Below are 27,970 nucleotides of genomic sequence, written 5' to 3'. Positions count from 1 at the left end.
TTTCGAAACGGCTAACAGTAAATCTTAATTCAGCTACAATGGAATCAGTGGACAAGTGATACACTGGTCTCGTAATGTAAAAACCATCTCGATGTTGTCAGAATCCTTCAGAACTATCAACCATCACTTTTTCATTTATTCATTTACAAACACTGCTACAATGATGACGCTTCTTTGGAACATCAAGACAATAGAAATCTGGATTAATCTAAAATCAACGACATCTTTGAAGATGTTTTAACAAGAGCAGCCAAGATCTTACTTCTACTGTGAATCAAAAGAACAACAACAAAATAATAATTATATTTAATACAATTTAACGAGAGTTTAAATCGTACATGTACAAACTTTAGCAAATTTAGGGACTGAAATTCACAGACCAGTGACAAAAATGCTTTTGTGTGCAAACCAGGCAAAAACGTAAAAGAAAAGAGTACCAAGATAAGCAATTGAAAACTTTTGAGCACGTTGTTCACTCATTGGCCACTCTTATCAAGGCATAAAAAACCGTTACATATCTTCCAAGCTGAAAAAGATAGCTTTATCATGCTTCTTCAGAGAGGACAAGAATGCTTTAAAGGTGTGAGCTGTAGCATCAGTACCTTTCCACCTGGTGCTTTATCACACTTTTCAACAAGGGTAATTTCATCTTTTGATATTTCCTCTATTACCAGCATTATTAACTTCCTCTTGACAGACGTTTTTAATATACTTTAATATAAATTGTATTTTACTTCACTTGTATTTTAATCAAGTAAAGAAAACCCATTTATGGGGGAAAAGGATCCTGTTCGAAGGGAGGTAATTAACGTTAAAAGGGAAGTAACTATTAACACAACTGTTAGAGATGGCAGTCCAAACATATGTAGACAAATATGAAGTCCATCCATAATTAAACATATGCAAGTTTATCCAACATGTCTACAAAAATATAATCCATATATAACTCTTGGTACTAATCACTAAGCTTACATACAAGTATGCTGACTAAAAGCCATAATAAATACTAAAGATATTATTATTATAGACAATATTATTTACAATATTAGAGAAATTATTCACATTTACATTAGAAATATTTACCTAGATACAGCTTAGAGATTTAAACTTTACTGTAACGAAAGCCCCTTCATGGCAAACTGAATCAGTCTTTCACACACTTTGAAGAAAAATATAAAGTATGCATTGTTACTTTAAAATCAGCAGTAATAGATTAATATTTCGACCATATTAGTGACTCTTTACCCATGACTATTATATTTTTTGTTTGCACAGTAATCTAGTTGTAATGTTTTTTTCCCCCAATTTACATTACTTGCTACTCTTTTAATATACATCAAATATCTTTTATTATTGCTTAAAGTGTCAATCAAATAATGAAATAAGAATTATTATTTCACAAGATATTTTGCAAATGATATCACGATATGGTGATGTAATCTATTCTTGCTCTAAGCAGATACACATCAAGAAAACTGGCATTGCATTATTTCACACACAGAGGTACTATGTTTTTGGAAAGAAGTGACAACATACAAAAGAAAAACACACAAATATACAAGGCCATGTCCTGCATGTCAAGCCTAGGAACAAATTAAAAACTTTAGCCAAAACCCTAACAAAATTGTTGACAATGCAATAGCTGCTGCTACAGGTGGAGAACTGAGCACTACATTTAAGTTTTCCACTAACTTGAGCTCAACAAAATGCACATGTGTCCATGTTTCAGTACTGCATTTTAAATAGAGGTATTAGATAGTAAATTACTGCATGAGCCTGGTAATGATAACCAGTCTGCACAAGACCAGTCATGATAACCAGTCTGCACAAGACCATTCATGATAACCAGTATACACAAGACCAGTCATGATAACCAGTCTGCACAAGACCGGTCATGATAACCAGATGCAGAATATAAAAAGACCTAATCAAAGTGCGAAAGATGGAAGCACACAAGTTGCATAATACATGATAACATACACAATATATCCTAACACTGTTGTGGTGGGGTGTAAAAAAACTCCAGTAATGTAACTAAGTACTAACTGGTTAAAAATCCTTACAAAGCCTCTATCTGGTATTATTGCTTCTTTACTAATATAAATTAATACAACAGACTTTAATCAACAAACATAAAACAAATATTTGGCAACTGCAGGATATGAAGGGAAAGGTACACACATTTAAACAGGAAGTCATAGAATCTTGATTAATATACAACTATGCTAGCAAACTGCCACATTTCTCCAAGGCATTGTCACAAACTGTCAATTTGCATTTATTGATAATTTGAATATTATTTCAATTTTATGTCTATTCATTCAATTTAACAATTCAAAATTTAGTTAGACGACAATAATGAAGTAACACTTGATCATACCAACTATCTGATGATTGTTCTTTAAAACATTCCTGTAACTATTAAGTAAAAAAATCCATCAATTAATTTGATTTCCAATATAAACTTGTTCATTCTTTTAATAATTACCAGATCTCTTCTTCCATTAAAAAAGTCAGATCTTAAAATCAAAATAGGCAATGAATGATGGTATGCAAACTGGCATTGTGTGCAAATTATTGTGCAAGTTTCTGACAAATTTAATTATAATCAGCCGACAGATCCACCCCCCCAAGAAAAATATAATCAAAAATCACTAAAATTCCACACATATGGATACATCTCATTAAACCTAATGTATCTTACTGTACTATCTGTTTGATATGGAAAAAAATCAAAGAAATAGGCATCATCTCTGGTACTCCAAACAACCTTTCTTTATAAAAGAAAAATCCAAACCATCAGCCACTGATGCTAAAATCACGTTGCTAAATTTTTAAATTCAGTATTCAGTATACTTCACTACTAATTCCACCTAGCAATACCGCTTTTCTCAAGTCCTAAGAGTAGTATTATTTGTTAGGTTTTACATGCAGTTACCTCAGTTCTGGAATTCCTTTAATGGTGGGGACTTAGGAGCTAAGATTAGATGGATATGCATTTTCTGCTGAGTTGCCAGATACTGCTGTTATGGCACTCAAAGCTGGCTTTGCAGAATAGCTACATTAATTATAAACACTAAATAAAAATAGCTTGGATATTAAACAAGCATTTTCTGACAGAGGTGTATTCATAAACTAACAACTGGTTTGTGGCAAATTTTAAAGCATTAAAAAGAACAAAAAATGCTATTTTAACCTTATAGTAGTTGACAGATCAACTTGATTACTTATCGAAATAAATACATGACTATTTTACCGCTACTAAATGAAATTTAGTGTTCTGCAAGTCATTTTACAACATGTCATAAAATGATCTAAAAAGAGATATGGTTTCAGACTAACATGCCAGTTTGACAAATAAAATTTGCTATGTAATTAGATTCAATCAATTTATGAATCTGCTACAAAACAAATTCTTTTTCAAAATAAAATGACTCAATGGGCCATGTGTATCTGGTAAAATTACGAAAATATTCTGATCTGCATTGTATCATTTCCATGGAATTTTAACGTAGTCAAATCTTTATATGATATTAATGATTTATGCATATAATTGACTTGAGTTGTCTTTTCCCTTGAAATGTAATGTGCTCATAAACTGAATGTTTCTAGTCTTTACATGTGAACATATAAATATTTGTTCAACCTTCATAATTTCAAACAACTTTGAGCTCAGAATGGAAGGTTTGTGGCCATTATGCAGTTTCAAGCACTCAGAAGTTAAAAGAAAAAATGGTTCTTTGATACACTGGAAAAAAATTCTTTGGATAAAAGTGATGCAAAATTCCTTAAAGCCTCTCCTAATTTCACCAACACAAGTCTTTAAAGTTAAGTATAATCTTAAGACATTTCATTGCTTAAGTCTGAGTTTTATCCAGTCAGAAGTCTAGTCTTAAGTTATAATTATCAAATACAAGCCTGGAGACTTGCTAACTAGCAGTTATGATGGATTTGACCATTCTTTAATCTTAGCTCTAAAGCCCCACCATCCCACTAATCAGGTAACTCCTATAATTGATGCTTGGATTAGGAATGTCTACCATAATTATGTACACAAATTATGAAATACAAATGTAAGATTCACAAAGACAAACAAATTAAAAAGCTCATTATTTTGAATACAATCATACTTTTTAGGAAAACTAATGTAGTAATTTAAATCTGCAGGTTTTACAACTCCAACTGAGTTTTCAGACGAACTGTTACTTAGACCTGCTGTGATGTTTCTAAAATAGTCTGATCTTTTGTGATACATCTCAGATGGGGATAAATTAAAATTTCCATGACCCTGTTTCTAATGAGAACCTGTGTGCCTCAGTTTCTTTATTTTCAGTAGATCTGTACAGCTGTTTCTCCAGTGGTAGTGACAATCTGAAGGAAACTAAATGACAAACAAAAGTTGCACAAAATCAATGAAAATACAACAAATCGGGTGTACAGTATACCAAAATAAGACAAAATTAAGTGTACAGATTACGGAAGAAATGACAAACACACAGGTTCCAATACTGTATAAATTTTGATCAAAAATATTGATCTTGTTTCTTGGTAGTAGTGGGGAATCTTTCTCTTGTGAATGTGTATTCATTGATATAAACCTTCTGATAAATACCCTCTAGTTAGAATAACATACTTTAATGTTAACAGAACGTTAATGATAAAGTACAACATGCTGATTGGAAATCAGCCCATGAATGAATCAAGGTATTGAAATACTAATGGTCTCAAGGGTTTGGGTAATGTGGTATATTGCACAAGATCAAAGGGATGAACATAAATTACAAGATATTAATCATGTTTCTTTTTTGATCAAAAGCAAATACCAATATCTCTCGAAATGCATACAATCTAACTCAAATGGGTTTCAAGTCTCTTCTTTCTATTTCATAAGTTTAAACTGATTACATAATTCATAAATATTTGTAGAAAATACTTTGGCAATAACCTTTTGTGAGCATTTTCTGCTTAAACATTTCTGTATTGAATACTACATAAAGAAGTCAAACTATATCAATGGCAGTAACAATTCTGAAGCTTACAATCTGATAGAATTTGTTAAAATTTGAGTTATATGCATTTAATATGCTTACTAGTTTTCAAAAGTCAAATATCAACAGAGATAAAAATAGAAAGTGAGTTATAATTAACAAAAGAAACTGTCCTTAGTAAGAAGAGTAGACAGCATGCCACTGACTTGGGAGGGCTATTAATCCCTCTCAGTCACTAATGACTTTACAGAGTCAACCTTAATTATAAAAACTATTGCTCCACACATTTATATAATATGAACTGACAGTGACCCCTAGCCAGATACACAGTTTTCTGGACAACCAGATATATCAATAAAATCAATGTCTCCTGATGAGTCTGGATAGTCTTGTCTTTACTGTAATAAATATTTAAATGCCCCCAGAGTCTGCATAGTGTCAATGATGTATTAGAAACATTTTAAAAATACAATTTCCAGATATTTCTGTTATATATATATATATATATATATATATATATATATATATATATATATATATATATATATATATATATATATAATGAAAACCAGACTTGTAAAAAAAAATATATATATAAAAAAATAATGCTGCACAAAGAATAGCATCTTTCCACCAAATTTGTTTTAAAACATATTTTGTTGAAAAGGAAAAAGTCTTTCAATGCAACAAATTGTTTCAGAAGGCTGAAGCATGTGAAATGAATAAGTTTATAAATCAGCATGGTTTAGGTACCAGTCAACCAAAGGGCAATTTGCAGTGAATGCAGGTTATAGTTAGATCTGAAGGAGTAATTACGGTTATGTGTTCTGGTTTCCATACTGTAAAATGAATGAGTGTATGAATCACTATGATTGGGTGCCAGTCCACAACAGGTTAACCTGCTGTGAATAATGGTAACACATTATAGCTAGACCCAGAGAAGTAATCACAGGTAAGTGCCTTGTTCAAGTTCACAACAACCATGACTGGCTGGATTCAAACCTCATACCACAACCTCCAATCCCAAAGTGACTAACACTTGTTTCATCTGTCACAATACTGTATAGATATAACTACAGTGCTTAAATCCCACATGGTGTCAAATATAGTGGTCATTTTTTTAAAAAAATGTGAAAATAGCCTATTTCATGTATACTGTTACAACAGAGGCTCACTTTAAAGAACAACTTAGGACAACAATGTACCACAATATCCACAAACTGATCTATTGGTTCTAAATTAAGTATGCAAATTAAAACAATCAGCACCGATAAGCATGTGCAGATAATGTGTCAAAGACTGATTATTTTCATTCAAGGATATAAAGTTTGTCTTCTTGTTCTGCATACAAATATTTTCAATCATAACTCATTACCCAGCTCCAATGATATATTCAAATGATATAATAAAGCAACCCTGTTGACAAGAAAAATAAGCAATTGAAAACATCCAAATGCATATAAAAGATCATATGATAAACTTATTCTATCAATATACTTTGTTACATGCATGCCTCTTTACAAAGGGGTTAAAAATCCTTAAAAGAACAAATCAAAACATCACTCTGGGATTCTGTAACAAATAATGAAGGAGCTTGTATATCAAACAAAAGGGAAATAAATGTGTGACAATAGAATGAATGTGAACATTTAGAAAATGCATTATTTTATGATGATACACAGAGTATGAATTGTTAATATTGTTCTACATGTACATGTATGTTGAAACAAATTAATGTTACATGATACACAGTTATTAATAATATTATGAAAACCATATTATTTGGAACGTAAATGATAACATTCAAATACATTTCTACTTGCAAAACATAAGAACACATAACTGAAATATTTATTATAGAATTATGGTGTGGGTCTTTTAATGAGGGTTTTTAAAAAGAGAAATCTGGTAAAGAATGTAAAAAAATGGTAAAGAGTGTATACATTTAAATATGAAACTGCTAGTGGTAAACGTTTGTTTAATTACAGCAAAATGAAATAAAGAGTAATAGCTCACATCAAGTAAGGCATTGACAATCTGTAAATCTGAAATTGGTAATGGTAAACATTTTGTTTAATTACAGCAAAATGAAATAAAGAGTAATAGCTTACATCAAGTAAGGCATTGACAATCTGTAAATCTGAAATTGGTAATGGTAAACATTTTGTTTAATTACCGCAAAATGAAATAAAGAGTAATAGCTCACATCAAGTAAGGCATTGACAATCTGTAAATGAAGTATCAGATTTTTTCACTCATCTGAACCAACAAAAAGTTTTCTTGACTTAATATTACTTACTTGGAGAATCAATCATTTAGACAAGTCCGAGTCTCCCAGCTAGTATAGATAATTAAAATTTTATTGTACTGAGTGTAACTTCTCACTGAGCATTTTTTTTAACAATAAATATGAGACTAAAATATATCCCCAAGAAATGTTAGTGGCACAATAGCAAAGAAACGAGTCCTAAACACAATCTGATTTCATCCATCCACAATAAAATGATCATATTCAATAAAAGCACGGTGGTTAGGGCTTACATGCTGAGCCTAAAATCAAAGCAATGCTGTGAAATGTATGACCTTTGCTTCATGGTTATTAGGTTGTCGTCTAAGCATGTTGCAAAACTGTTTATCCTTTATAATTTATCCTAGGATGAAAAGCCCTAAGGAGTGTTAGAAAATGTAAGAAATGAAAAACTGTAACCAAAAATTCAACACAAATCTTTTATGACTGTGGCCTTGACCCCAAAGTCAAAAAGACAACTGATAATGCTGCATAATGAATTGTCTTCACTTCATAATGATTCATCCCAAGTAAGAACACAATTCATTAAAGGGTTAAAGAAACATCATCAGATGAAAAATTTATAACAAACTGACTGACTGTAATCCCGACCCCATGGTCAAAAGATTATGTGACAGGATCAATTGTCTTAGCTTTATAATTCTTGCCAAGCATGATAAGAATCTATCAAGTGGTTTAGGAAATAAATGCAAATGAAAACTTCAACCATACATTGCTACTGGCAAAATAATGTCTTTCAGCCTCCCATATACACTGGCTTGATATAAATATATATATATTGAATAACTGTATGCCTATAATGTTAAAAGCATCTTTTATCAATAATTATTTTAATGATTAATGCAGCTTTTTCCATATTAGGCAGTCATCCATAGATAGCAAGACTTGACAATAGGGTCCATCAAAATCATACTGTTAGTGAAGGCCATAAAGTATTGTTTATGCTTGCTTATAAAGAGAATCCCACTGCAAACTGCACAGACCCAGATATGCCATCTCATAATGTGCTGGCAGATCAGGATCTGTACAGTTTGTTAAGAGTAATCACTAGATATATACCTTGATTTGAAGGTGCATTATGATAAGGCTGGTCAGAATTTTTGCTGGTTTGCAATTTGACTCAACTTGTAAGGGAGTATATACAGTGTATAGTTCTAGTCAAGGCTGTTTTATACTGGGGTATATTACAAGCAAAAATAGCACCAAGCAAAATAAAGGGAGTCATGACCGTATCCGTGTTGTACTTAAGAGTCCCACAGTGTGGGACTGCTGTTAATTAAGAACAAATGAAAAATTACTAATGAACATGATAAAGTACATTCATTCATTCTTCTTGCAAATATGATTGCCAACAGTTAAACTTATGTTTCAAATGAATCTCCCATTTTTTAAATTAAAACAATAACCTTGTAAGATCTTATCACAAAAAGGAAACAATTACATAAATAACACCTTTACATATAGCACCATACTTTACTCACAAGCAGAATTTTAACCAGTGGAAGAAGAAAATCATTCCATTTATCTTGGGGAGTGAAGAAAATGAAGGCAACACAATTCAATATAACATAAAAACATCTTAAATATTTTAGACTAATTCTAAGCTGGTTTTAGTTATGGTGTTCAAATTTTGATTCATCTGAAGCATTAATTTATTCACAAGAATAAGAGTTCACAATTACTTAAAAATTGAAGCTCTGATACCCAAAACAATCAAAGATTAGTGCACTATACAACTCTAGTGTACATTGGTTCCTGATGCTTATCATGCCTGAAATCTAAGACCTACAATCACTTCAGATCAGAATATTCTAGTTTTCCATTCTAATTAAAATCCTAGGATGAGCACAACTGTCAGAAATGAATAACAGATAGGATGTCAACAACCTTACGTATGTTCATTTGACATGCAATGCCATGAAACCAGTTTGAAAAACACTTTGCATCAAAAGCTGCTTGCTGTGAGCAGTACATTGTAGAATTCAAATAATTTCATATATTTTGCATCTAGTCAACACCAATTCAACAAAATCGATTTATCATAAGATTTTACAGTACTCAATGATGCTATTTGTTACACTGCTAGGACTTACAACAGCGTCATAAAAGTTTAATAGCATCTCATTATGATGCTAGAACATGGAAAGGTCATGTGATAAAGTTGGATAACTGAAAGTCAAATTTATGAGATTTGACTGTACATGGATCACTATTTAATCAGTAAATTCAAGGCTGCATCTTTTTCAGCTGTAAAACAGCAACAAAAGGCTATATTCCAGTTTTATGGTACAACATATCATTAGCAGGGTTGTGATACAGAGTCTATTCAAAAAATGAAAATTTAGAGGGGAAATTACTTTCCCCAACTGGAAAAATAATGTTCTGATTGTAAGAGTGATTTAGTGAATTAAGGTAGTGCTTGAAAAGGAGACTCCAAAATCATTCAATCCAACTGTTAGCTGTATTAGCCACTAACCAGAAAAGACTAAAACTTACAAGTATACTGATGTAATTTTATCAATAATACAGCATACAGGAGATTAAATTTATGGGATTTGAAATTTATGGGATTTGAACTCATGTGTGTGTGTGTGTGTGTGTGTGCATCTTCACTCCAACTATGCTATTACAATATAAAAAGTTACAGTAATGTTTCAGATATAGTATACAGCTGCTTTCTCGAAACTGCACTGAATTCATACAACTTTATTCATTTTATATTACTTAAACCTGCAATCACAGACAAAGATGGGGTGGCAAATTACTAGAATAACCTATGCCATCACATTTAATTCATCAATAAAAAAAATGAATAAGCACCCTTTCCATCTAACAGCAAAAAAAAAAGATTATGAAAAACAAGTGATATTAAAACATGTAACACTTGGATATGAATTATTCCATAAATAGTTTGCTTAGATAACATACGTACACATGAAGATAAAATAAAAAGAACTGAAGTTTAATTTTGCATTCTCATAAACTGCACACAATGATCAGTAGCTTTGACCTTTATTTTATACTCCAGAACTGATTACTGCAAAAATCATTTCTCAAGTAGGCAAAGTGGTATGCAGGTTTCTGTCTCCCCAGATCTGATAACTGCAAAGATCATGTCCCAAATAGGCAAAGTGGTATGCAGGCTTCTGTCCAGCCCCACCCCCACAGCCAAACAGATAACTGCAAAGATCATGTTCCAAATGGGCAAAGTGGTATGCATGCTTTTGTCCATGCCTAACACACCTTTTGTGGAGACTGAACAAAATGACCAATTAGTTTAATACTTAATTATATTACCACAAAATCTGGAAAATAAGTACATATACCTTAAGCGACAAAGAAGTTTAACAATATATATGGTCAAAATAAAGTGGTAATCCTAACGTAAGCAATGGTGGAAATGTTTAAAAAGAAATCTGTCTTGTTATTTTAGAACTATTTGCATTTCAAGTTTCTCAGGGGAGATAATTCTCAATTTTATTTTCAATAAAATATATTTAAATTTATATTCAACGTCAGACAAATACTTCTGTAAATGATGAGTAACAAATATTATATTACTGACAAAACTGGAATAATAATTTTAGTTTTAAAAAAATGTGAGGTTTTCATTTTGGACCAACTAGGTATCATAAGAAGACTATTGGCTAAAAACAAACATGATGATAAAGCCATCTATTTGAAAGAGTAGAGATATGACTTTCGATTCAGGAGTAGCAATAAGATTTGCAAGCTCACTATACCGCTCCAGTGGACTCGGATGCGGGACGTCGCGGGTTTGATTACCGGCCAAGTCATACCAAAAGACTTATAAAAAATGATAATAACAGCTGCTACACTAGGTCCTCAGTATTAATAGATTAGTGTTAGGACTAGTTGGCCTGGTGTCAGAATAATGTGACTGGATGGGACATCATGCTACATGTCTGCAAAATGATGCCCAGTACTAGACATCACTATAAACTGCCTCACTGCAGACATCGTAGCAATATAACTGAAAAATTGTTTAAGCTACGTTAAAAATACAAATCACACTCAAGCTGACTATTGTGGTGGCTGTATTAGAGGTCAGATCAGTACCATTTTTATTTAAAACCAAGAAGACATCATAAAACATCTTTACTGAAATACTCATGTTGATATAACTATCCATTCAGGGGGCATAGCCATAACAAGATTTTCAGGATGGTTTCTGTGTTTCAGCCATATTGGATGCCAGATCTACATCATTTTTGAATATGACTTTCTGTGCAGGTCAAAGTTTTGATTAAGATTTTTAATATGGCTGACATGCTGGCAATACTGGATGTCAGATCGGTACCATTTTCATTTAGGACTAATCACAGAAGTCTTTTGGTGAAAACCCTATGTTGATATGACCTTCTATTCAGGAAAAGTAGCAATAACAAACTTTCAATATGGCTGCCATCAATGCAAAACTGGACTTCAGATAGAACATCCAAGTAGGAGAAAAAAGATTTCACAAATGGCTGCCATGGTGGTCATATCAGATCTCACATTGGTACTGTTTTCATATAAGATGAACCAGACACGATAAGAAGTCTTTTAGTGAAAACCCCATGCTGATATGACCATCCATTCAGGAGTTGCAATAACAAGGTTTTCAAGATGGCTGTTGTAATGGTCATATTGAATGTCTGTGCAGCACCATCTTCATTTAGGACCAATTGGACCATAGGATGAATGTGTGTGTCAAGTTTCATGGCTATCTGCCAAGTTGTTCAGGGAGAGTAGCAATAACAAACTTGTGCAGATGGATGTGTTGATGGTAAAAGACAGATGACAGATGATGGACATCAGCCCATTCTAAAAGCTCTTCTGGTCAATGACTAGTAGAGCTAAAAGTTTTGAATTTCATAATTTTGAATCCAATTTCTGGGCACCAACCACTGCTTTTGAAAATAAAATAAGCATTACCATGGTTTCATTTACCAATTATGATCACAATTTTATTCAAATTAGAAGCTTATTTGGGGGCTTTTTTTTAAATATGAAAGTATGGGATCCATACCTACTCCCACTTTATAAGAAGGTTTGTGAGTTATCTAATGAGTGGTGTATGATTGCTGAAGCCAATACTGCCATTATTTTCCTCTTTTGGGGAAAATGTGTTGCATCGTGTAATTTCTTTATTTATCATGTAAATGGGAGCACTATTGGTTTACAGAGGTAACATATTATATAACATGATATTATATTATTTACATGCATAAATGTGACAGCCTTAATTACTATAGGGCTCCTGGATCTCAATCTGACTCCGTAACCTGAAGACCCATGTGTTTATTGACCATATAAACAACTCAATGACAGACCCTAACCAGAAGACCCGAGTGTTTATTGACCATATAAGCAACTCATTGACAGGCTCTAACCAGAAGACCCATGTGTTTATTGACCATATAAACAACTCAATGACAGACCCTAACCAGAAGACCCGAGTGTTTATTGACCATATAAGCAACTCATTGACAGGCTCTAATCAGAAGACCCATGTGTTTATTGACCATATAAGCAACTCACTGACAGGCTCTAACCTGAAGACCCATGTGTTTATTGACCAGATAAGCAACTCAATGACAGGCCCTAACCAGAAGACCCATGTGTTTATTGACCATATAAGCAACTCATTGACAGGCTCTAACCTGAAGACCCATGTGTTTATTGATCATATAAGCAAAACTCAATGACAGGCTCTAACCAGAAGACCCATGTGTTTATTGACAATATAAGCAACTCAATGACAGGCCCTAACCAGAAGGCCGATGTGTTTATTGACCATATAAGCAACTCAATGACAGGCCCTAACCAGAAGACCCATGTGTTTACTGACCATGTAAGCAACTCAATCACAGGCCCTAACCAGAAGACCCATGTGTTTATTGATCATATAAGCAACTCAATCACAGGCCCTAACCAGAAGACCCATGTGTTTATTGATCATATAAGCAACTCAATCACAGGCCCTAACCAGAAGACCCATGTGTTTACTGACCATGTAAGCAACTCAATCACAGGCTCTAACCAGAAGACCTATGTTTTTTCCATAGCAAGTGTTTATTTTCCATATCAACATCTCCATCTGAGGCCCTAACCATAAGATCCATGTGTTTATTTTCCATATCAACATTTCCATCTGAGGCCCTAACCAGAAGACTCATGTGTTTATTGACCATATAACTCAATCACAGGCTCTAACCAGAAGACCCATGTGTTTTTTCCATATCAAGTGTTTAATTTCCATATCAACATCTCCATCTGAGGCCCTAACCATAAGATCCATGTTTATTTTCCATATCAACATCTCAATCTGAGGCCCTAACCATAAGATCCATGTGTTTATTTTCCATATCAACATCTCAATCTGAAGCCCTAACCAGAAGACCCATGTGTTTAAATTTCATATCAGCATCTCAATCTGAGGCAATGACTGGAAGACCCATGTATTTTTCAAATTGGTATACACCTTTTATCTTGATTTTACAGCACGTACTTTGACTATCTTCAACCTTGTGAATAGAAGAAAAAAATTTCCTTCCCCCAAAACTTAAAAACTGAAATTACTCACTCAGGACCTTGGTCTCAAAATGTTCAAAAATAAAAAATTACTAAGTCCCAATCTTATGTAATGTTGAACCTATTGCTGAAACATTTCAACAATCTTTGATGAAAAATAAAATACATTTTTTTTTCTTTATCTAAGTGGGTCTTACACTTAAATATGCAGACATCACAGTTACTGTAGCTGCCACACTCATTTGGAAAAATGGTCACAAAAATGTTATTAGTTCAAGATACAAGTCACTTTGCAAATTAAAATTTGCTAAGTGTTAGATTTCTATGTTTATGACATCAACTATTCTTCAGGTTATGGTAGTGAAAATCCTGGTCACTGCTGAATTAAAATTTTCACTGCTATAAGTGGCCTTACCTAATACAGTGCTCAAGCAATGTAATGATCAGTTCATGGCTTGTTTTCTTTCTCAAGCTGATGAAATACAATGAAAACAGTTTAGTACTTCTAATAGTATGGGTATAATTGTTTATTATGCAAGACATTTCATTATGTTGGGTATATGTTCAACTGAATGAAAAACTGAAATGTTTACTTGACTGGGAGAGACTAGGTCTGATAACAGGGACGTTTAACTAGACAGAAGCCAAGACCATACAAGAAGGTCACAAAACATTCATCTTTGAAAAAATTATTTACATGTCCCAAAACTTACATTACATTAAATAATAATTTTAAAAAATAATTTAAGATGTCTGAATAGTTATATACTGTCCCAACATATATAGTAAATAAGGTACTTATGCTCATATAAATATTGTATTGAATGGTTACTCCTCCAGGAAATACTGGCAGGCTACTGAAAAAAGTCCAAAACAAATATTCTAGTGTAAGGCTGATCATACAAACATGCATAATTGTTCAGTTTGATAGCATACAGATCATAACGGTATAGTCTGTAATACAATACATGTTGATCAGCTGGCTTTACTCATAAGAAAGGGTTATAACTCTGTTGGGGCTGCATTGGTTGTCCTGTCATTGGGACCAGTGGAGCTGGAAGAAGTCCTGCTGAACTAGTTTGAATGAATGGTACATTATAAGACTGCTGAAGCTGACTCAAGGGAACTCGCTGGGTTTGAGTGGGCTGTTCAAATGGGTTAGTTGAGCTTGCTGCAAATGGATTTTTGACACCTGCAAAGACAATTTTACCCTTTATTTAATGAGCATGACATTATTCTAAAATGAAGCAAAATTGTTTTTAGTGTAAAAACTTTGTTGCCAAGTAGTATAAATCATGTTGCTAATCTATTCACTCAGATTTTATGTCAGAGATATTCCACTTTAATTAATCAGAAAAATGTAATGGTGTCAAAATATTCTGATTTACATTTGTTGTCTCTTCTTTGACTGGTGGTTTAAAAGACTTATTATTTGATATTATTTACTAAATAGCTAACAATAAACATTAACTCCTGAAAATAGGACATAGAATTCATACACAGCAAACAAAGTAATTCTAACTTAATCCATCTAATAATTTGTTAATTTTTTTCTTCAAGGTTCTAATGCTTAAAATTAACAAGGATCCATGAAACGTCGTGTCTCACTTGCAACAATGCTGTATCCCTCATCAAACATGCAAAATCTTCAACACAAAGCATTCACATAATATCGAAACATTTCACATCTCTACTGGAAAAAAAGTTATTTCTGTGTCCATCCCAAAAGCTCTTCTGGTCTATGACTAGTAGACATAATAAAATTCTTTCATTCTTTTTAACTGCTGAGAATTGAAACCATCCCAAATATTTTTATGCAATAAGAATTTCAAATTAGATGCTGAGGTAGTCATTGTTTTCATTTAAGTCAAACTGGACACCATTAGAAGACTTTTGGTGAAAACCCTGTGTTGACATCCAGTCAGAAAAATTAGAGAAAGAATTTTCAATATGTTCATTCTAGCTGCCGTATTTGAGATTAGATTGGCACCATTTTTCATTGAGGACTATCACAGCTAGTCTTCTGTGGAAAATCCCATGTTGTATGACTTTTAATCTGTGAGTAGTAGTGGAAAAAATAAGATTTTGCAAGATGACTGCCTTGGTGGACAATGCTGATAGGACTTTCAATCTTGGAGAACAAGATTTTCAAGAAGGCTATAGTGGTTGTTACATTTGATGTGACAGGCATATTGGACATCAGACTGGCAACTTTTTATATACTTAAGACCAACTAGACACCATAAGAATTGTTCCGGTGAAAGCCTAAGGTAGATCTGCAATAACAAGATTCTGAAGAGGGCTGCTTCAAAGGGACTGATGCTCTACTGGGTTAAAAGAATTTTCAGAAATTCAAGATACGACCATTTCTTCCTTTTAACTGCTGACTGCTGAAACCATCTTTGATATTCAAATAAACTGCTGTGGTGGACATACTGGATGCCAGACTAGCACTGTTTTCATTTAGGAAAAAGCAAACATCACTACAAGTCTTGTGGTGAAAACCCCATACCAATATGACCATCCAATCTGGGTGAATAGTGACAACAAGACTTTCAAGACAGCCAAATTGATTATATGATTTGCAACATTTTTATTTAGGACCACTAAATTATCACAAGTCTATTGGTGAAAAGCCCATGTTGACCTAATCATCTATTTGGAAGGAGTACAGATAACTATTTTCAAGATGACCAACACAGTAACCACACTGAGGGTCAATCTGCATCATTTTCATTTAGGAGCAACTCTTCTGACGAAAATCCTATGTCAAAAAGAATTTTCATTAAAGGGTAGCACTAATAGGATTTTCAAGATGCCCACCATGGTGGCCATATTGGACATCAGATCAGCACCATTGTCACTAGGGACCAACCAGACATTGTTAGGAGTCTTTTTGTGAAAATCCAAAGTCAATATGACTTTTTGACCAAAGAGAACTGCTAAATAATTTTTTAGATGTCAAATGTGGTGGCCATATGAAATCACACTGGTACCATTTTCATTTTTAATGAGCTACAAATCATAATAAGTCTTCTGGTGAAAACCGGATGTAAGTAAGATTTTCAAGATGGCTGCAGTGTTGGCAATACTGTCTGTGAGATCAGCACCATTTTTAGTTAGGACCAATTAGACATCATAGGAAGTATTTCAGTTGAAACCCCATGTAGATATAAGCATCCATTCAGGTGTAGTAGCAATAACAAGATGTTCAAGATTGCTGTTGTGGTCATACTCATAGCTGCCAACCCTCAGACTTGCAATTAGTGAAAATAGGGATAAAAATTAGTGAATTTTGACATGAATTCTTGAAGCAATCTTTGAGTCCAGGAATATTTCTTGGAACAAACGTTAAGCATTGTCTCCAGCTGATAAAGGAAGATTGTGTTCAACAAGAAAACGCACAATGTTCAGCACTGGTAGCTTGCAGGTCTTCCATTGATGGCTTAAATTATTCCAGAGCTGAAATCTGCTGCAAGTTCTTAATTTTCCCAATGTCTATGTGCTTTTTGTTACCTATGTGCTTCCTCACATCGTCTCTGCCGCCACGCCCGATGCTAAAATTTGTGGCACACTGTGTGCAAAAAGCATGATGTATATCGGTGTTTGATGGCTGAATGCACGACCAATTTTTGGCATATTCCAAACTAAACTTCACTTTTTGTGCAATACATTTCTTTTTCCTTGTTGGTGAAGACATTTTCAAGATGCAATGCCGAATGGTAATTCAAATAAGCGTTTGTGGTGCATGCATGAAGAAAAATTCCTGTTAGGCCCCAGTTCCTCTCAAAAGCATTTGTAAAACTACTCTTATACATATAAATTAAAATATGCTAAAGTGCTTGCTACTGGGCAAACTGTACCAATCAGATATAGTTCCAATAATATCGCGACCTGCAGTACCGGACTGTTTCAGCAACTGTCAATATCACGACTAGCACTTAACGGGAAATCTGTTATTTTATTAAAGATTTAAAATAATTGAGAATTGGGTAATTCTTGATTTTTCTGCATGCGGTGTGAATCAGTGAATCGTTTTTGTGGCCATACTGGATGTCTATTTTCATGTTGTTGTCGCCCATACTGGATGTCATTCATGACCACCTAAACCATGGGATGAATGTGTGTGTGTAAGGCTTCATGGCAATCCTACTAGTAGCTGAGTAGTGATAATAAATTTACACTAACAGACAGACAGACAACATATAAAAAATATCACATAAGCTCTTTTGGTCTGTGAAACCAAAAGTTCTTAAATTGTGAGCCACCCCAATATTAAAACAAAATCTTACTGCATGAAAAAAGTTTAATTCTTCCTGAATCTAAAAATGACTCATAAGGCTGGACTTATCCCCATAACCATGGCACAGAACACTTATAATTTAACATTATTCTCCTCAGGATGGAATGCCAGACCATTGCAGGTTAACCCACACCTACATCCTGTAAACATTCATGCCTCTTGCAGCTCCATCATCTAAAGAATGTGAAAAGCCATACTCATTGACATCACAACCATGGTTAGGTGGGATGGTAAATCCATGACCTTCCAATCCCAAGTCCATGATGCTCACCAGTAGGCCATACTGCCTCTTAAGGTATCAAAAATGGCCTGATCATTCTCTTTCCAAACTCTATTACCTTTGGATTGATTTGTCTTAACAAGCTCATCGAGGTTGACTAGTTTGGAGTTGGCTCCCAGGAAATCTTCAGGTGTTTTCCTGTGATGAGCAGTCACTTGAGCTGAAGGCAGGGCTGCTGACACTCCATCCATACTCCAAGGATCTCCAGTTCTAGTGCTACCTGTAATTCATATCAAAAGGACGTCAAATTAATGGAAACTGTCTGTATTTGAGGCTCACATGGTGTTCATGGGGCTTTAACGGTCTCAAATTGAAGACAAAACTGATATCTGCAGCGTAATAACATCAATCTAAAACACAGAACTTTGACTCCAATCCTAATCCATTATAGACAACTTTGACTCCAATCCTAATCCATTATGGAAAACTTTGACTCCAATCCTAATCCATTATAGACAACTTTCAACTTTGCTTTGGGGGTTTGACGTCAATTTTTATTTTGTATAGCAGACAGAAGAATATTTGGAGATATTTCCCGTCACACAGGAACTTTTCGATACCTGATCTGCACTACACTTAGTAGCAGGATATCATATGCACACATGATGGCTAGCTTTTCAGTAAACCATTGCCACTACACTTCTCACATTGTAGATTCTACTGGTGACTTAAAAGAGGTAACTGGCTGTTGGGTAAGTACTTTTTGTCAGAGATGACATGCTCCCTAGCCTCACATGAAAGAGACTTGTGTACATGTTTCAAGTACTTGGTCATTGTACTGGTGCTATTCTGAATATGACAGAAAGTGCCCCCATTCTGTTATGTGCTTTATTAATCATTTAAATGCAGGGCAGGTTTTGTAAATGTTTACATGGCTAACACAAAATTACGTCATTTACATAAATGTGGCTGCCTTAGTTCATGGCGATGGCTATGTAGGTAAGACAGACAAGACAGGAAATTACAGCATATCACAGTATACACTTGAGACGTACAGTATCTACTTTACTACAGAAAAAGATGTCAAAGATCTCTGACTTGAAAACTTTTGTTGTTGGGGGTTTAATGCCATTTTCCAGCACATGATAGGCCATACATGGTGGAGGAAGAACCTTGAAAAAACATGGTAAAAACCACCAACCCCCAGCAAACTTTCTCACATACCCACACTGGCTTGAGCCCGAGACTCAAACCCACATGATGAGATGTGATGGAAGTGATTGGTAAAGGCAATCACTTAAGAACACTTAGCCAAGTGGGGCCCAAAACTTTTAAATGCAAAACCTTTAACACTGCTGACAAAAACTGACTAGCATATCTCTCTTTGCTTATGTGGGAAAAGCACAAAAAATTGGATCTGTTTGTAATGCAGATCATAAAGTCTAGTACTAAAATTTAAAAACTATAGCTGCATGAAATTCTGATTAGATCATTTACAGACAGTGAAATCCCACTATACCAGACACTGTGACAAAATAAATTCAGATATAACATGTTCGTGGCATGATTCCCAAAGGTTTATAATAACCAATTTCTTTAAGTGCTACAAATGCTGTAGTGCAACAATGAAGGAGAGCTTGATTTAAGAATTTGGCAAGATGTGCTTTATCCTCAAGAAGAAAAACGTTTCATAACCGTGTTTTTCTTTATGTGAATAAAGAATTTAAAAGTTTCTATTTGTCAATGTTCATCTGAATTGTGTCAAAATAAGTAACGGCTGCATTCTGATCTTATTTTATTTCTGAGAGAGTGTGTGATATAGATCTTTAACACAGCTTTGACAATGTTAGTCACATCACTATGATGTCTGCAGTGTAGCAGTTTATAATGATGTTTAGCACTTGGGCATCATGCTGCAGACGTGTAGCATCATGTCCCACCCAGCCATATTATGCCGATACCAGGTTGACCAGTCCTAACACTTACTTCTTAATACTGAGCACCAATCAAGGCAACTGCCAATACCATATTTTTATAAGCCTTTGATATGACTTGGTCAGGGTTCAAACCCACTACCCGCTGCATCTGAGGTGGATGCTCTAACCATATTGGCCACTGGAGTAGTCATTTTATTTCTGAATGAATTCGGCTCTTGAAAATGTTGATAACTGTTAATCAAATTATTACTGAATGATCGGCAAAAAAACCATCAAGACTTATTTGTGTTTGGCTACAGTGCATCCTGTCTACAATTCTTGATCAGTCCTGGCTATGCAATAGTCAACAGATGATTATTCAAGCAACTGGCGTACAGAACCAATCACCATATAATGTGGGCAATTATGGTTTCTGACCTTAATTTATAAATCAAGTTACATATCTAATTAAGTAATTACTCAATAGCATCAATCTCAAAGCTTAAGACTGTTGAAATTATCAGACACTAAATTTGCCATCACATCCACATAACTTAACCATGTTGTCAATAACTGACCAGTGAATCAATTTGTTCAACCCCACAAAAATGACTCTGTTAGTTTATTCATGCTGTAGTCAAAAGAAAATTGTACAGTAGTCAGATTTAAATAAAATCTAGCACTGGGAATTCCAATGATCTGAAATGTTTATAAATACACCAAATTAAATTTGTCTACCTGATGTGATTTTTGCTTAATCAAGCTACATGCTAACAAAGTTCCTCGTCAACAAAATCATTATTAAAAAAATGTGTAAACAGAACCTTAAAAATTGATACAATGACCTGAAAATCTAATCAGGTCACTTCTACATATAAATGAAACTATGCTCACCAAATTTAATTTCTCTATCTCAACTAGCTTTTACTTAATTATTCTAAGGTTTTTTGTTAAAATAGTCCAGGTCCAAAAAAATGAAGAAACAAAAAAGGAAAAATTACTTTAATAGCCTGGAAAATAACTAAGTCATCTACAAATATAAAAAGGTTTTTGCTTAACCATACTAACAAAATTTTTGTCTAAAAGTCCAAACATGAAAGATTGAAGAGAAAAAATAGTCAAATTTTTTTAAAAAAATGCTGTAATGGTCCAAAATCAATCAGATTAGATATATGCATACAAATATGCCAGCCAAATTTCATTTGTCAACATTGCCTGGTTCTGTGCTATTTTGCTAACTAGTTTCTAAGGATGGATGTTTAGATATTCAAACTGACAGATAGACGGAGCTGAATTGAGATCAAAGCAGTCAGGGTACAAAAACGGATATGCTTGTAAAAATAACTCAGACCAAGAAAGTCTAAGCAAGAAACAATTTAGAGATGTAGAAAAATTGTTGTTACATCATGAAAATCTAAACAAGTCTGTTATATGGACCTACAAATATGCATGCCAAAATGGATTTGTCTCTCATTTAAAGGGTTTTTGTGAAATTGTACTGAAAAGGTTAGGTTCATAAAAAGCAAAGTTTGAAAGTTCAAAAATGTGTAAACAATGAAATAATTGCAGTAATGGTGTTTAACAAACTTAATTTAACTATCGCAGGTGGTTTCTAGCTTTAGCAAGCTTACCACGATAAGATGCAAAAAAAATGTCCAAATAGCTTTAAAATCTGTATTTAAAAAAGTTTACAAAAATTGCTCAAAATGGCATACAGAATCTTACAAGGTCATCTACATATTAATATAAATAAGCCTACAACATTTCATTATCAAACTGTGGCTTTTGCTTCATATTTAAAGGTGTTTATCAAAAAGGTCCGAGTCCAAAAACAGCTGAATAATGTTTTAAAAAAAAGGACAAATTGCCATCATGACTTGAAAATCTAACCAGGCCACTGATACGTATTGAATTGGACAAAAGGGACATAACTCGTGGTACTTCAAAATCCAGAAATGAGAAATGCAGTTCCTTTTCTTGCATCAAACAGAAGTGTTCTTCAACATCAGTAATCATGAAACTAATGACTGGATGCTTATGATAGATAAACAAATGAAAAGAAGGGACATAAATTCAGGTATACATAATCCCATTCTTGTCCTAACTGTTATTCAGATGTGTTTAATCTTTATTGAAATATTTCATAGCAATTTGTGGTTTTTGGAAACATATGTTCAAGTTAATGAAGGTATAGGAACTTTAAATTACATATCAGAATACTACAATAAAAGTAATCTTCATTAATGTAAAAAAAATAATTTTCTTATTCTTTTTATGCAGGTGTCAAGAGTTATTTCCTTTGTTCACACAAAATATGCTGCCTTTTTAAGTGCACTTATTTTAGATAGATTAGATTTCAGCAATATATTTTGTATTGCTAGGTAGATTTCATCTAAATAAATTTAAGAGAAAACGAAACTGAGACAGAGAGCCCAATACAAAACTGCTGACTTTGTATTATGTCCATACTTGTATCAAATTCATTTGATTTTATAATCTGTAAGACTTACACTAATGCATAATTCAAACAGTCCATAGATTACTTCATGCACTGAGTATGTGGTCTTTCAAGACAGATTAACTTTCAAAGCAGCGGTCCATCAAGTTTTATTGCAATATTTTAAAAACAATATTTAATCTCTACATTCATTTGCACTCATTTCTGCATTGGGAAGGGAGGGATCTTGTTTTTCTTTTTAAGATAAAAATCTGGATCTTAAATTCCTATAAAAAAATATATTAGTGCTCTGATTTCAAGAAAAATAGAACCTATTATATCCATCATATATTGATCACTCTGCTCAACAGAAACAAGAAATCCTAACAATATAACATGATTTTTGTTGTTTTTGATCCTTGAATTTTCATAAATGGTATAAAATGTAAAATTGAAAGAAAGATATACCAATATTACTTTCTATATTTTAAAATATGCTTATTTTTGTCAAGTATGAATTATGCTTGTAATGCAAATAATCAGTTGCTGAACAGGAACATAAAATCTGTGCACTTTTTTATACAAATACCTGAAATTTAATAAAAACTGCAAATTTAAGATAAGTCACTAAGACACAAACATAAATTACTTTTATTTGTGAAAACGATGCCTCTCAACAATGAAACTGCACTTGTGTTGCAAATAATAATCAAGTTATTCTACAGGAAAAATAACATGTAAAACTTTTTAATGAATATTTAAAAGCAGTTTTAAAAAAATAATTATAAATCCTTGAAATTTTATATAGCCCATAAAAACTAAGGTGGGAAGAACGATAATTTATTTTGATCTTTTAAACATGACTTTTTGTGAGGGATGAAACAACAGAAAAATGATTATCTCATACTAATATCAATACTATGCACATAACAAATTTTATTTGTGTACCTCAAGTAGTCTGTGCTTATACACAAAAAGTTTATTTCAAACAAGTGCACAAAACTGGGACCCACACAAGGTATCCTAATATCCAATTTGGGTTGCTTGAGCTCAGTACATACCTGCAAGTCCCCCCGCCCCCAAGATTTACCTGTGTAATTTAAGTGGACAAAAAGAAAAAGCACTATCTGAACATAGAAGTGTAATCTACATATTACATGTCATAACTACATGAAATGTATGAAAAATATACCTTTTCTTATTGACAAAAAACCTGAATCTGAAGCTGGTTCTTGCTATAAATAGGCAAAATCCAAGTAAGTCTGTAGAAAGCTTCAAGCACAAAACATAATCAAAAAGTTTATATACAACCCACACACACTTTATCTAGTCTACATGTCTAACTTTCCACTGTTACTAATTGTAAAAGTCATCTTTAAATTTCTGAGGCAGTCTTGATTTACCATTTTTGTAATCTGACATTTATTCAAAGTTCAAAAATCCCTCTCCTCTAACATTTTTCAGTCATTTAACAATCTCAAGTCATATCAATACAGTCAAGTTCATTTCAGATATTGTACCATTATTTACAGTGCTGATTGGTTCTCTAGACAATTTGTTTAGGTATGGCCAACTCGAATGATTATTGACCAATGGCTTTCAATGACCTGGAACTATGATCAAGTCCTGCAGTCTTGAACTAAACTCATCATGTAGAAACTTTTATTTTTGTCTAAACCTTATCATGTCTATGATCTCTAACCTCTAGAAAGCAGAATCTATAGGTTTGCATTATTACTCTAAGTGCAAGCCATGCAAAAAGTTTGGTCAAGAAACTTGCTCTAGAATACAAATTATTCTGCAAAAAAACTCCATATTTCTTTGGACCACCATAATGTCTTCTTCCATACTTAATTACAAAACCTCAACAAACTCTAGTCAAAGCTTTTGTTGGTTTTAATGCAACTTCAAAAAAATTACTGGCTATATCATGTGAAGAAAATGGGGCTAACTGCCTTTCCCAAGGACACACTGAGGCAGCCAACCCCATTTGGCCTGGGTGGTTATCTAACCTATGACCCTTGGATTATGAGTCACATGCTTTTACAAAATGAGATACCACAACTCTCGCGGTCAAGGTACATGGTTTAGAACTAAAATCATTATGCTAAAAAGAAATTTTCTTTCAGTCACAATGACACTGACCTTTCATCCCCAAACTGATGATATGCTTCTTCCATATACCATATACGACTTGTTCAAGGTTGGTCATAGTCTGTGATGTAGAACAAACATTATGGTGCAGAAACGATATTTTTTCTTCAGTCAGTGACCTGACCTTTTGATCATAAAATTGATAAGCTTTTAACTTACTAAAAAGTACATACTATCCACAACATTTGGTTCAGGTCTGTGATTCAGAACTAATGTTATGGTATAGAAACAATTTTTCTATTTTCAGTACCATGACTTTGACATTTCTATCCTAACTTTGAGAAGCTTAATCCTTCCCCAAAGTGCAAGCTACTCCCAATGTATGGTCCATGTATGTGATGTAGAGCATATTATTATGAGAATACCATTTTTCTTCTTTCAGTCAGTGACCTTGACCTTTAACATTTTGACACCAAAATCAATAGGCTTCCAGGTGACCCCAAGTGCAAGCTATCCACAAGTCTGGCTTAGGTCTTTTAATGTTATTGTGCAGAAACCATTTTTCTTCCTTTAGTTACCATGGTTTTGAAACTTTGACCATTTGACCCCAAAATCATGAAGATATGTGTTGCAGAACAAATGTTATTGTGCAGAAAAGGAAACATTAACTAACAGACTATGACACAGAATAACATGCTCTGCCAAAATGATGGACATATTTACAGACTGAACACAGTATTTTACTGCTTTATATCATTTTCTTCTGATCAATGTACACAAAACACATAGTCCATACACAGGTGAGTATAAGACCATAATTCAGTGTATACAGTTTTAATGATTATGCCAAAAAAGATGAAAGGTACAACTATATTTCTTGTGCTATCTTTGTTACATGTAGGTGCAACAGATGGATGAATGGAAAGACATTAGATGGATGGATGGACTGCACAAAACCAATATATTACCTTGGAGTTGGGAGTGGGATGGGTGGCTAGGAGGCAAAATGATACAAACATGAAAAAGGAAAGATAACCTTTCCTTTCTTAAACTGCATGACCCTGAAGCCAACAATGCATGTGAAATTAACTGCAAACTAAGCCATCATCACTTCAATCTACAAAAGAGGTTACAATGACCTACTTTTGGTGAAGGTGTTGCATTTACCAAGAAATATCGCAAAGATGTACAACTTCACACTCAGAATACCATGAGAACCTGACCATAATGCAAAACTTGGTGGGAATTTGATCAATGGATTGACATACATGGTAACACTGTATGCAGAATGTAAACACTACAAACACTGAAGTGAAATACCTCCAAGAAGATCAAATCCATCCAGTGCTGGCTGTTTAGCAGGAGCAGTACCCAAGGGTCGTGAGCTCAACAAATCAAAATCATCATCAATGTTGTTACTCTTTGTTCCATTGGATGTGGGTCCTACTGTACCAGAGAATGTGGAGTCAAAGCCAGAGGCTCCTGCGGTGCCAGCTGAGGTCCGTGGCATGCCTGGAGATCCCCAAGAAGGTGAATGAGAGGAGACTGGTGGAGCTGACCAGGGATCTGGTGCAGGGGCTGAAAGATGGAAGTTCAAAGTTTTAATATGATTTGTCTGTGTCAATTATAAAGTAAAACTTGTTGAAACATATTAACCATTATTAATGAAATTCATTTTTTCACCTATATGCATCTGCATCAAGTGACTATAATCAAACTGATTTATTTTTTTTATTTTTTTAAAAAAAGGATATGGTTGGATAAGCTTGATTTGTGAGTTTTCATATGGATTGCAAACACCAAAGATAGTTTGAATGGTAATTTCCATAAAGAAAAGATAAAAGGTACATTTTTTTTAAAGATTATGTATCTCCAATAATACTTACATAATCACATTAATGTTATGAAATAAATTCTGCCACCTCTCAAATCTCTCCCTCCCTGAAAGACAAAAATGTTTTCTTTCCCATCAATATAACATATAAGCAAAGGAAGATTTGTTTTGCAAATTACCTCCCCTTTCCACCAGTAAGTGGTTACACATATAAAAATTGTTTACAAGTCAGAGTTTGAGTGAAACATCAATATTGATGCTTGACTTGTGAGGAGGTTTTGAGAGAGCTAACTGGTAATGTGACTGGATAAGCATTCTTGGAGAAACAAATTTAATTTAAAAAATTTTATTTATCAAATATATTACCTATCATAATAATGTTAGAATTGGTTTGGTCTGGTTTTGTGGGGTTTAATGCCATTTGCAGCACATGATAGGCAGCCAGTATATTGGTGGAGAAGAACCTGGGAAGAACCACTGACCCCAGGAATTTACTGGCAAACTTTCACTCATACCCATGTTGGTTGAGCTGAGACTCAAATTCTAGTGGAAAGAGATGAGTGATTGATCTATAAAGGCAAGTGCCTTAGGCCACTCAGCTACCCATGGCCCCAGGAGAATATTAAAACGAAAAGAAAATACTGAGCATTCAACCTTCATCATGTGTCCCCTTCAAGGGAAATATGGCTGCATCCATATATTAAGGATAAATGACTCAAGCAACATGAAAACAGCACAACCAAATGTCATATAACATCTAATGTCAATACATAGGTAACGAAAAATTAAAAATGTTTTCTTATCAATACAAAATCCAGTGAAAGAATTAAACCCACTCCTCTGAAGAGGTTGTGATGACTTTAACTGGATCTGGTCATTGTCTGGGTTGCAGCAACTTGAGCCCCAGATTCAATTCTCATGTCTGCAGTGCTACTTCTCCATAATGGTTGAAAGTCCATAAGGTTGACTGTGCCAGCCAACAGTTTCTATAATGTTTCAGATTGTTCTGATGCAAGGACCCAAGAGATTGGTTGAATCTCATGAACTGAAATTTTCATGAGGTTTATCTTGTGAGACCTCAGAATACACCATAACTACTTCATGGGACCTTTGGTGGCCAAGTGGTCTAAAGCACTCACTTTTACAGATCACTGACATCCAACCTGTCCACATGAGTTTGAATTTCATATTCAGCCAACATGGGTATGTGCAAAAGCTTGCCAGTAGCTTCCTGTAGGTTGGTGGTTCTGCTAGGGGTTTTTCTTGGGGTTCTTCCTCCACTAAATATACCTGCTGTCATGTACAGTCTATCATGGACTGAAACATGGCATTA

General features: G+C 33.9%; 1 protein-coding gene across 3 annotated transcripts in view; it reads right to left on the bottom strand.

The window, feature by feature from the left end:
• Positions 1 to 294: 294 nt before the first annotated feature.
• Positions 295 to 27,970, bottom strand: part of LOC149805927 (epsin-2-like) — a 112,168-nt gene continuing 84,492 nt past the window's right edge. For all 3 annotated transcript variants that reach the window (XM_089950709.1, XM_089950711.1, XM_089950710.1), the window contains 3 exons: positions 26,124 to 26,381; positions 18,475 to 18,636; positions 295 to 15,025 (listed from right to left, as the gene is read on the bottom strand). In XM_089950709.1, the coding sequence (XP_089806835.1) occupies positions 14,823 to 15,025; positions 18,475 to 18,636; positions 26,124 to 26,381 (623 nt within the window). In that variant the 3' untranslated portion in view covers positions 295 to 14,822. The remainder of the gene's footprint in view (positions 15,026 to 18,474; positions 18,637 to 26,123; positions 26,382 to 27,970) is intronic.

Source organism: Sinohyriopsis cumingii, chromosome 2, assembly GCF_028554795.1.
Source record: "Sinohyriopsis cumingii isolate HCF-2022 chromosome 2, ASM2855479v2, whole genome shotgun sequence".
NCBI lineage: Eukaryota > Metazoa > Mollusca > Bivalvia > Unionida > Unionidae > Sinohyriopsis > Sinohyriopsis cumingii.
The sequence above is the reverse complement of the archived record's forward strand: the minus strand, read 5'-3'. Positions and strand labels throughout refer to the sequence as shown.